Source organism: Amblyomma maculatum, chromosome 1, assembly GCF_055883805.1.
Source record: "Amblyomma maculatum isolate TAMU_Amacu chromosome 1, ASM5588380v1, whole genome shotgun sequence".
Classification (NCBI taxonomy): Eukaryota; Metazoa; Arthropoda; class Arachnida; order Ixodida; family Ixodidae; genus Amblyomma; species Amblyomma maculatum.
Window position 1 is genome coordinate 351,932,315 of NC_139344.1, and position 12,220 is coordinate 351,944,534.

General features: G+C 44.6%; 1 protein-coding gene across 1 annotated transcript in view; it reads left to right on the forward strand.

Moving 5' to 3' along the window:
• The window catches only part of LOC146207772 (SEC14-like protein 3), a 62,623-nt gene that overhangs the window by 32,656 nt on the left and 17,747 nt on the right, over positions 1-12,220 (forward strand). Inside the window, exons 3-6 of the mRNA XM_084587162.1 lie at positions 1,671-1,714; positions 3,768-3,830; positions 6,731-6,824; positions 10,094-10,188. Of these exons, the coding sequence (XP_084443288.1) occupies positions 1,671-1,714; positions 3,768-3,830; positions 6,731-6,824; positions 10,094-10,188 (296 nt within the window). The remainder of the gene's footprint in view (positions 1-1,670; positions 1,715-3,767; positions 3,831-6,730; positions 6,825-10,093; positions 10,189-12,220) is intronic.

Sequence of the window (12,220 nt, forward strand, 5' to 3'; positions counted from 1 at the left end):
TCCGTGGTTTAAAGAAAGCAACAGGGTAATAATTTATTGTCTGAAAAAATAGAAACCTTGATGAGTTAGAGCCCGTTCATGATGTGGCAATAGCGTCAGAATCTCAAATGAATTCGGCACTGAAGTTCGCATAAGCCCTTGGTCGTAACTCACTCAGGCTATGTAGTTTCTTTATTTCCGCTTATTATTTCAAGTCAGACAGCTGCCATGTGCACAAACTGACTGCCATACAAGGGCCTTTCAGCTGAATGAAAGCCTTAATTAGTGCTAGCACATTAAAAAGCAAATTGTCTTCACCACTCGAAAGTGCCACACAACAGCACAATCTAGACTCTGCGATTTTATTCTTGAATTTACAGTTCCGAGCACCAAGCTTACTTCTTTCGCGGTGTGCCAATTTGCGTGCAGAATTCCTTGCGATATATTTAAAGCGAGGCCGGCGTATTCGTGCGCATGAGGTCACATTCGGGCCAGAGCTCATGTTTCCAAAATAGATGGCGGCCGGGATGTTTGTTTCTCTCCTATTACACTAACAGTTCGTGCCAACATGTTTCATAATGAATGGAAGAGTACTCATGAGAACAGCTTGTCATACCTCTGAGGCACTGGCTTTTCTTGAAATTAATGAGATTTTACAATAACAATTCATATATCCGCAAATCACCTTCGGAACGCTTGCGTATTTTTGCCATTTGTTGTCAAAAAAATCCCACTATTGGTTTTATACGGCAGTGTCCACTACTCGGTACGAGCGCAAGATTATATTTATAAGCAAGATTTTGCTATGCCTGGCAATGAGAAGACAATAGCTATCAACATGCTAATGGCGGATTCTTATACATTCCACAACTTCCTCAAAATCGAAAATGATATCCAAGAATTTCAAATAGATTTTTCAGTGTTGATGTATGAGGAAAAAAAAAAAACGACGAGGACACGCCGAACGCCAATCACCAACTACATTTTTATATATCGAAAACAAGGTGTACACACCACCATTCGCGCACGTGCGAAAAATGATTTGCTTATTAGCATATCTTGCTGCACGCGTATTTTCGTAGATTATTCGAATTATTAACCTATATAGTACAACCATTAACAGCCCCTGGCACTCTCAACAGGTTTTATTATCGATTGGTGCAAGATTATAGGTCAATGACCGTTAATGTATCGAAGTGCGAATTCATTTCATTCAGCCTGAATCATAACTTTTCCAACTAGACATGCCGTATTAATTACGTATTATTTTCTCATGTGTCCCACAAGTAACATATCGCTGCTCAGGTTCTGCTGGTATAAAATAGATAAAATTGCATCACTGACGCCAAGCAAGCAAGGACTGCATACTAATACCTCTGCCATGCGCATACTTTTTAGCAACACTGAGCCGTACTGCGTTACGTCATCTTGATGTTTTTTTCATGTGCTTTTCTGTCATCTTGCTGTTCTTTTTTGTGCCATTTTTGAGGGTGGGCTGTTTTGGCGAGCGCTATTTTTTGTGTGTGACGTTTTGTCGCCATGCTTTTTTTGCAGTGTGCTGTTTTGACGCGCACTATTTGGCGCATACAACAAGAAGCGTAGATAATTTGGCGTACTGTCATATATACCTAATCTTCTATCTCTGCCTAATTCATATTCATCTCTAATTCGAGTTATTATTCTTTTTGCAGCAAGGGAGTTCGATGAAGTCAAAGCAGAGCATATGCTACGACAGGTGAGTTATCGCCACAATCTACCTCTTGCACAGTGATAAATAGTATCGCCATGAGCAGCTGCGATAAACTTCACTTCATCAACTAGTGCCATCGAGGATGGATAAGACAAAACTGCATCTGCCCTATGAACTGTCCAACTGGACCCGACCCTTCTTCATTATCTGTCAAAGGCGCGTATCCCATATAGTTCCAACCCTTCCTCATTATCAGTCAAAGGCCCGTGTCTCAGCACAGCCTCTGCTTTAGCTTTAGTCGCGAACTTTTTTTTTTTAGGTTACACATTAGAAACGCAGTAGAGGAAGCCATGCCTCCTATCGATTTCACAATCTCCTCTAACTGCCTCGACCTCGACCGCACGTGGCGAGGTTCTTTTGGTTTTGTCTGCACTCACCGGCAAAACAAGGAGGGCGACCAGGAGGGACCAGAGCGAGATGGAACCTTTCCGAGCACTCTGCAAGCGCCGTATGAGCAGAATGCGTTGCATAGATAAGTGACTTTTTTTTTTTCTTTTAAGGCGCGTCGAAGAAGGACATGGAAGGAAGAAGGAAGAAGATTTGATTGACGACAGAGGAGCGCGTGCAGGACTCTGAAAGCGATAGAGACATGTGCCACATAAAACAGAAGCCGAGGTATCAAATGTCTACAAAACAACCAATAGAAAGCATAGAACAAGGATGGTTTAAATAAGGAAGCCGTCCAATTGCGGCCGCAGTGAATGACCTAAAAGAAGCAACAACTACGCGAATGTCATATGAAGGTTAATCTGATTCATGAGGTAGACATAAATTCAAGCTACCTTGAAGTAGTCTTTTGTTGCAAACACCAAGGCACCAGGACAAAATGAGCTCAGCCGGAGAAAGCAATATTGGTGAGAGCAAATTATCATTGTGTATTGCATCGATTTCTATACACCTGACACCGTGGGATTACAATATACTATAACGGCTAGTAGGCGGTAAAGAGGAGGTGAAGACACACAGAATGGTTTAAAGGCGGACATGTTCTAGGATCTGCGCTGCGAGGGCTTAAAAAAAAAAAGAAAAAAAGCTTGCTGGGTTGTTGAACGGGAAACGGAAATTTGGCCCCGAGAACCAAAGAAACCAGATTACGCTAACGAAGTAGGCAACTTTCAAATGATGTTAGGAATAAGTTTGAAAAGAGCCGCTAACTGAAGACCACAATTTGAGAAGTGGTCATAGCCCGTAGATCAAATCTCGCGTCGCGTGCACGTGCTCTGCACGGCATACTTATGTCAATAATTAAGGACAGTAGTGCGTCTTCCTGATTCGGCTAATGAGTGCAGTTAGAAAATTCGGTAGAACGCAACACCGATGTCGACTACGATCAAGGGAGTAGGTCTGAATGCGTTACAACAAATACAAGGATTTTGAGAAGTGCCGCGGCTGTGTGGTACAACGAAATGGCGCTCAAGATTCATAGCCGAATATGTGGCAGAACACACTTTTTTCTAACATCAACTGTTTTTTTTTTTTTTTTGCTGAAGTATATTTTGATGTACAGTAGTATATCATTTTATTGAGATAACATGTATGTTAAAGAGAAGCCCTTTACAACTATGTTATGAATATTGCTGAAGGGCTCCAAAATAGCGAATGGGATGTTTTTGATAAAAAGCACTAACTGGAATAGGAAAAAAATGTGCACTGCGAGTTCCCAACTGTGTGATGTGGAAGGGCAATGTATACTCAGAAACTGCAATAATAAATCTAACCCATTTCGCTTTTCACACATTTTAGTGATACCTCCTTTCGGACTCGTCTAAAAATTGCAAAGAGTGTCACATGACCAGAAAATCTCCCCCTCAACTCCGACTATAATAGGACACATCATTTTTGACGGTTCATAAAAGCGCCACAAATTTTATTGAACAAATCCGAGAGCATCGAGCACAAGCTCTCGTGTGTTTCACATGGAAGCACCCTGACCCATAACTGCAACCGCACTTGCTATTCTCTATTTTACTGTAGCGATGTACGGTTGCACATGGTGTTATGAAGTGATATTGAGTGAAGTTAATGTTCTCCTTCGAAGAGCCTCACATGGAGAAACAAGATGGGAGCTGACACCATTCTCACCGACTACCAGCCTTCAGAGGTGAGCCGGTTCTCCTGACATTTTAGTTTTCTTGCAAGCAAAAACATTGTTAACATTATTTCTTTCGGCGATGTGACAAGGCAGAAATCACGCTCATAAGGAAGCTCAGAAGTAAACCTGAAATAAGCCAAACATAAAGCGAAACAACTAGGTGCGTCCGAAGAAATTCTTCTGTTCCCACTGTGGGGCTTGACGGGCCATAGCCGACCCGCGATGCTAGCTACGGCCGCTGGCTAGCCAAGGCACAGACGCAAACACCAAGACGCACCTACGCCACTGCCTAGGGACACTGACAAACACCAAGACGCACCTACGTCACTGCCTAGGGACACTGAGAACAAACCCATCCACAAACCCATTCTTTCTAAATATCGATATTATGGCTCCTTCATGGTTATGCTGATATTTGCTCTGCTGCAAGATACACAGATAAATCTGAGAAAACTAAATTTAATAAATAATTTTTTTGCCACCTTATTAAAGTCTTCAAGACGAGATCGATATGACTCAGTGATCACATTTCGAAATTAGACGGTGGAGTTGACCAGTATTATACATCTTAATCGTAATTGGCTTGACGTTAGTCATGCTTCTTGATCACAGGCAGCGGCTGCATCACTTGTAAATACGTATTGTTTTTGTTGTGTTCTTTCTTCGTTTCTTGAAAGAAATAACAGTGCCTTATTAAGTGAAACTTACCTCTTTATTGCTAATGTACCCACTTAAACAGTTCTGGTCCTGTCTGCTTCCGTATAGTATGATCTGCTCTGCGTCTTGCATCAGAATGTCGAGGCCAGCTCAACTTTCCGTTTCAAAGCGACCTTTCGAAACACGCCAACTTTAGTTTGAACTCACTGTACCTACAAACGTCGAAACGGGGTCAATAAACGTACCTTCAGTTAATTATTCCTAAGTAGGGCCTACGTACCGCTTCCTTTCATTTACCACATGCGGAAGCCGAAGTAAGTTCCATGATAGCAGATGCCCAGCCTAGTCTGCAGGCAAGCACCGATGAGAGGGCACGTAATGCATTTGGGCCAAAGAGCACGACGGAATACTTGCACTCAGTAGTGGAGTGTCTAGAGCTCCAGGAAACACTAGTGCGACCTCCCGAAATCAAAATCCAAGGCCTCTGAATGAAGGCGTAACCTGCACATAGCTGTAAGCGACAGAACGAAAGGATGTAAATGACTCCGAAACTCTCTCTTCGACCTTACTCTGGACACACATAGTTCTTAGTTTGTAGGCCTGTGTCCGCCTTTCTCAATGGCCAGCATGTAAGTAATGGATCGAGTTGTAAGGGTATGACATATGGTGTCAGTGTTGGCGTGGTTTCGCCTAAGCAAAGTTACCTGCACAGCGGCCGCTGTAGATTTCCTGCGCAATAGATTTTCAAGCTAGCCTGTTTAACCATAGCTTATTCACCGTTGTCTGTATTAAGCTGTCTTCCCGGGCTTCAGGTTTGTAAGAGGGAAGAACTGAAGATTCAAAGTTCGCATCGCTTTCGCTTCTTTCAAACAGAAAAAAAAAGGTGGAGAAAACTGTATACACAATGCCCGCTCCCCGGTCCACCGAAACAATATGACGTTCTTGAAGAATGTGAGATGACTACGCATAAGTGGACGTGTAGTTTTGGCCCCATAGAACTCACATACCACTCTATACCCTACCGTGCCGAGCCTGAGCGCCGCTTGAAAAATAGCACTCAATCGAATGTAACAAGCAACCTGTATTGAGTCCTTTCATCCTTTGCATAACGGTTTTTTCAAGCTCATTCCCGCATTCTTATTTTTATGTCTTCATATCTTGTTTCTCAAATCTCCTCTGCTTATACATCCCGCTTCTGTACGCACTGCCTCACCGATAAGTAATTCGAATGTGCCAATCACTCACACACACACACACACACACACACACACACACACACACACACACACACACACACACACACACACACACACACACACACACACACACACACACACACACACACACACACACACACACACACACACACACACACACACACACACACACACACACACACACACACACACACACACACACACACACACACACACACACACACACACACACACACACACACACACACACACACGCACACACAACTCACAATGAGGCTACGAGTGTTTCAGCGTTAGCTGTGGTTAGCGTTGTGTGACAGGGAGAGCTTTACAAAAACACTCCTCACCTCTGCTGGCCTCTCAGTCTTGGCGCGCTCCCAAGTTCATCGGGAAAGCCATCGCAGAGACCGCTCTCGTTACGACAGAAAATTGTAGGGTCGTTACGACGACATTGCAAACGCACATAATGCAGTTTATGTTGGCCTTTTACCGCAAAGAAATGGAGGCACATTAGGGTGGACGAGCCGCTGGGAGTTTCAATAAGTGCTAGTCTTGCAAATTATGTCAAAGGTGCATTTTTAATGGTGGGAATCCAAAGATGCTGATTATTACCTTTGGCTGCCAGGCGGTAGCCTTTCTTGCACCTGCACCAATGAAACAAAACTGAGGAAAGAGCTAAGAATAGTTAACGGTGTGGCCGCTTTACATCCTAACGTGGTCTAGGAGTTATCGCGGAGAGCTAGTATGCGAAATGTGCTGAGAGCTGTTGGAGACACTCTAGGCCGCGTATTTTCACCAGTGGATGCATGCTACTGTACCCACCGGATGGTGCTCCCAGCGAAGAATACCCTCAAGGTGGCACCTTTATGAGCTGGAAAGTACCAAGAGGACTTTGCGCGCGGCTCCAAAGATAATGGTGCAAAACTGAGGAAGGAGCTAAGGACTGTTAACTTTCTGGTCAATTGGGAACCGGAAAAAGCAATGACCGTTATTTTGCTTGTGGTCATTCTGAGGCATAGGCATCGGTTTGCACAGGTCTTCAAGAACCATTTCCCCGGCGGCTTCTTGGAGTGCTCGCCAGAGGGCTACAGTTGCTACCTGCTGCCCATCGGAAGCATCGACATCAAGGGTGACATATGACCCTTGATTTGTCATGCCACTTCGTGTTCTCTGCTCTACAGCGCCACTCGCTAGCTGACAGCAGTGTTGTGGGACTTAGCACAGCGTGGAGGACTCGTTTCGATGGAGGTCAAAAGCAAGACAATCCGTATGCTGTTCGATATCGCTGTAGGGGAAGAAAATCAGTGATGACGATTGATACAGTGCCGTCTACTACGATCCCTCGGTTCTCTTTCTCTCTCCTTTCCTTCACGCATTTCATCATCTCTATCAAAGAGTTGTTGAAGTGTCCACCGAGAAGGGACACAGTTACCATGCCTTTCCTTTTCTCATAAAACAATTTTTCCTTTATATGAAACATGAATTTAGGAGAAGAAAGAAGCCGTGACTCTCGAAAAACTAAAACATAAAGGTGTCCACAGAAACAAGTGTGGCAGATACTGACCGAAGAAGCGCGCCGTGGCCGGCGCGCTTCTTCGGCCAAGACAGTAAAAGGACCTGGCTCACTCGCCATCCTGGCGTAGTCTGACGTGCCGTAGCAATTTTGCGGTGCTCCTATGTAGGCAACCATGGCGCCCAGCAATATTCCAGCTGCTCGCGTCGGGGCTGAGTCACTGTCGGTGCCACACAAGCAAGACAATCCTGTTTTCGGCTTATCCGATATGACTCCTTTCCCGAGGCGTGACGGAGGTGACTTTTGTCTGCGTCCGCTGACACACCTATTAAAGACTCCCAATGTGTGGCCCCCTCCCCACCACCCTTTGTGCAGCCTCTTCTGTGTCCACGATGCACCCCTTAGTTGGCGATTGACTACGGGGGAGCTGTTGCTGCGTGGTATGCCAAGGTCACACTCGAGGTCAAGCCACGTACATCCTGAAGACCCGGTTAGACATCGTGAAATAGTGCATTCGCACTAAAATCGAGAACTTAATTTGGGGACAAAATTATCTGGAGTTTAACCTGGCTAGACCGATGATACCATGCATGATCTCTGTTTAAATTACCTATGAGGGGATAAAAGAAGGTGAGGAGTCAAATAAGACAAATGGAAAGGAATGGAATGCAACCGCAGTCACTAGATAAGCATGTACTCAGAATAAGGATGAACGAGGGAATAATGAAGTTACGTAGTGGAGTGCTGCTCAATAATTTTGAACACCCGGGGAACCTTAACATTACATAAACCCTACATAAACTGGGTTGTAATTCTTGATTTACGTAGCAAACTGTTTGACTATAAGATTATACCAATAATTCGTCCTCTCTGAGAAGTTTATTCTGTAGAACCTTGTCGGATGCTTTGCTATAATCTGAATAAATAATTATATTGAGTCTCCCGGATTTATCTAATATTGCACTAATGTTATAAATGGCTGCAACAAACTTCGTGCCTATAGAAAGACTTTTCAAAAATCCTTGTTGGAATGTAGATTCGTCCGTTAGAATTTCACATTTAACGTATATGTTTGACTTCAAGAACAAAAGCCCGTCAGGCCACCGTCAAGGTAGCTACTAAAAAAAAAAAAAGCCGGCCTCTCTTTTTGTGCACAAACACATTTTTGGTGCTAACCGATCATGAGGCAAATAATAATGTGACAACGGCAAACGCTCAATGTTTCCTAAAGAATGAGTCAAGTATTCTACATAACGTCAGAACAATGCCTTTGAGATTATTTCTGGACCATGGGATCTCCTTGCATCTAACAGCCTAATGGCAACCTTGCAAGACAATGTTAGAAGGTTCAGATGTAAGTCACACTGACATAAAAGCACGAGCCCGTTGGTAGAACCAAAGTGTATTTAAATGTGTAGCAAGACGTGCTACCACAAAGTCTGAATGATAATAATTCACGCCTGTAGGAAACTTGAAGGCAACATCAGAATTTTCACGGCTTATAATTTATATACACTATATATAAGCATAAAAACATACACTTAGTTATTCTCAGCTATTTATGTCTGTTTCTAGACGGAGTGTGCGACACTTGATCCTACAAGTAATGTTTGAGATACTTTTTATCGAGTTGAACACAAATCAGGAGAAAACTTATTGAGAATCGTAATTCAGGCGCCCAATATGCCCATCGACACCTATAAATCTATTGAGTAGCTAAGTAGCTTAAGCACGTGAGGGGTGACTGCCAGAGCCAATGAGAAATCCTGCCAGATTTATATAAAGAATTTGTTTTTCCGTGATATTGGTTCTACGCTGACCAGTAATACCGTATACGATTATCACACCTTATCTTGAATCTACTGAACCTGTTTTAAAATGAGGCCGGCCGGGAGAAAATGACCGCCCAAGCCAGATTGCTGCTACCACCCCTGCCTCCGCTTACTGTCAGCACTACGTAACAAAACATTGTTATATATTCGTAACTATACGCAACAATGCACAACCTCAGTACGTGACAATGTTGATTCCAGCAAATAGCCGACATTAAGACGTAAACTTCACCAGCATACTCCTGCGCCAGTTACGGAGTACGGGCGTAGTCGATGCATGTCTTGCTACTGAAATGTGAAATTGTGCCCTTTTTGTTACTGTGTTTTGCGACGTTCTGGGATAATGTGGCCACCATTAGCGTAGAGTGTTACTCGTAGTTTTTCGTGTGTTGTGGATGTGAACAAGTTTTGTGTTAATATATTGAATGTAATGTGTACAGAGACTCTTGTTGGCAGGAGCACTGCCTTTAGTTCTGTGCCCTTGTTTGCATACCTTCAAGAAAAAATGATCGGTTAAATTCACTTCTATTACAATGGGAGGGTTTCAATTAACAAATTTTCTGTTGGATATCCGTCTCTTATTCTATGACTGTTTCGAATGTGTTTAGAACGCAGATAAATGGTTACTTGACAAAAAGCAACCTTGATCCACACTGCCACAATACCGCTGACTGTATAAGATTCAGTTTTAATACTCATGCAACGCCGTGTGCGCGGTAGAACAAAAGAAAAATAAAACTTGCTGTAGTATACCATGCAATAATAGTAGCAATTTAACTAAATAAGCAGTAAGTATAGTCAACCGATGGTCGAAAATTGTAACAAATTAGATACCAAGGAAAGGAAAACGTAGCAGGGGGCGGCAGAAGGTCATATGGGTGAATGAGGTTAAGAGGTTCGCATTGGTCAAGTGGATGCAGCTAGCACAGGACCGAGTTTGTTGGATGGGTATAGCTCGGTTGATGATGATGAAGCCGAAAGGAATGCGTGGTTCGGGCCAGTTTCCCACGCACTCCGCTGAGACCAGTATTTTTGAGTGACTCTCCTACGCAGGATTCTTGGAAGTGGTGACAGTCGATGAAATAAGGAAGCATCTCACGTTCCTCCTGGAAAGCATCTTGGATCGCAGCAGAAAGAGCTCGGGGCAGGTAAACCATTGCAATAATTGCGCGTCTTTGTTATAGCCAGATGACTGCAGAGATAACTGGGCATGCAGATGCGGCGCGAATTGCGTGCGTGCAGCCACTGCCGTAGTATTAACCGCAGTTCCATACTTATCCAGCTTACTATATACTTTCATCACGCAGCATACGTGGGAAACGTTCCCATCTAAATCTGAACAGCACTGGAAACGAAATTTAGCTTGCTGTTCCCGATACCCTGCTTAAGTAACGTAGTCCCGCAAGAACTCAACTTCTAAAAAGGTTTCAGTGGCTCCTCACCGCGCGAGACATATGTCAATAAACGCCATATCACAGTCTATTAAAGCGAGCTCAAAAGCGAGATTTTATTGCTTGCTTGCATTGAAAGCGTATGAAAAATATTATACATAATATTATTCTCTACTCTTATACGAGAGTGTCCAGCGCCGTTGCCAGCTGTCTGCCTCCTCTTACGTGTTCTTGTAAATAAGAAAAGAATATGTAGCGCAATGCAATTTTTCCTTCAATCGCAAACGAAGATTTTACAACTGGACAAATATTATCACGCTAATGACGACGATGAGGGATGGTGATGGTGAGGCAGAAGAGGAAGACGAAGCGTTGGTGCCTGGGGCTAGTAGGCTTCACCTTATCCCACTGCCATATCACTGTAAATAAACACCCCTTTGCTATTTCATCGTAACAACTTGGTGGAGGTGCTCCGTTCGATCCCCAAGTACGGCGCAGCAAGAACCACTGGAGTTTCGACGTAGTCGCCGCCTTGCTGGACTGCCACCGCTTCCAAACATCATGGACCACAGCGATTCTAACCGCGCCGGCCGCGACGCTGCAAGCCAGGCTGGTGACAGGCCTGCCCCCTCCAGCTCTATTCCCTGCCAGCCTTACCGGGAACCACGACCTTTTGCAGGAGAGGAAGGTGAGGACGTTGAGAAGTGGCTACTTCATTATGAACGAGTTAGTCGGTACAACCGGTGGGACCCTATCACCATGCTCACAAATGTCGTCTTCTTTCTAACTCACACGGCGATGACATGGTTCGAGAATAACGAGGACAATTTGACAACTTGGGAACGGTTTGCCACCGAGATCAAACAGCGTTTTGGTGACCCTGTACCGAGCAAAAAACGGGCTGAGCAGACCCTTGCCCAAAGAGCTCAGTTGCCGGATGAAACTTGTACCACTTATACAGAAGAGATCCTCCGATTGTGCAGATGTGTCAATTCCAACATGCCCGAAGAAGATAAAGTCGGCCACATTTTGAAGGGTATCGCGGCTGACGTATACAACTTTTTAATCGCCAAAGACAGCCTTGAAACCGTCTCCGATGTCATTAAACACATCCGCGCTTTTCAAGCTCTGAGAACGCGTCGTATTGTGCCAAAATTTGGGCGGCTGGCCAACGTGCCTACCGTGGCCAGCCTTGATGACCACGCCCAACTAGATCTTCCGTCGACGATCCGGCAAATCGTGCGGGAAGAACTCCTGCGGCTCAACCCACTTCCCCTGCACGAATCTGCTGAGGTCTCTGTCCAGAGGGTATCTAGACGGCCGGCTTCACCACCACAAGCGATTACCGTTCAGCCTTTCCCACAAGCTCCTGAAGTTGCAGCTTCCATTGACTATCCTCCTATGCATTTCGCCAACCGGAATGCGTCGGTGCCTGACGCCCCAAGGTATGACGTCGCCTCAAGTGCCCATAGATCTTCCATTCGATCTACCAGGATTCCTGAGCAGTATGAGCATTCAGACAGACCTACGACGCACCCAGCTGTTCCCTGCTCTTATTCGCAACAGCATTTTCTACCTTCTCCGCCGATATGCTACCGCTGCGGCGTCGAAGGTCACATCGCCAGATACTGCCGCAGTAGGTTCCCACCTCGCTATAACCGTCCGGCGCTTCCAACAGTACCCAACAATCGGCAATACAATCCCGTTTTTCAACAATCAAATACTCAGCGTGGGTATTACCGCAACATCCATAACCAGAATATCCGCGACCACTCCCCTGCATCTGATA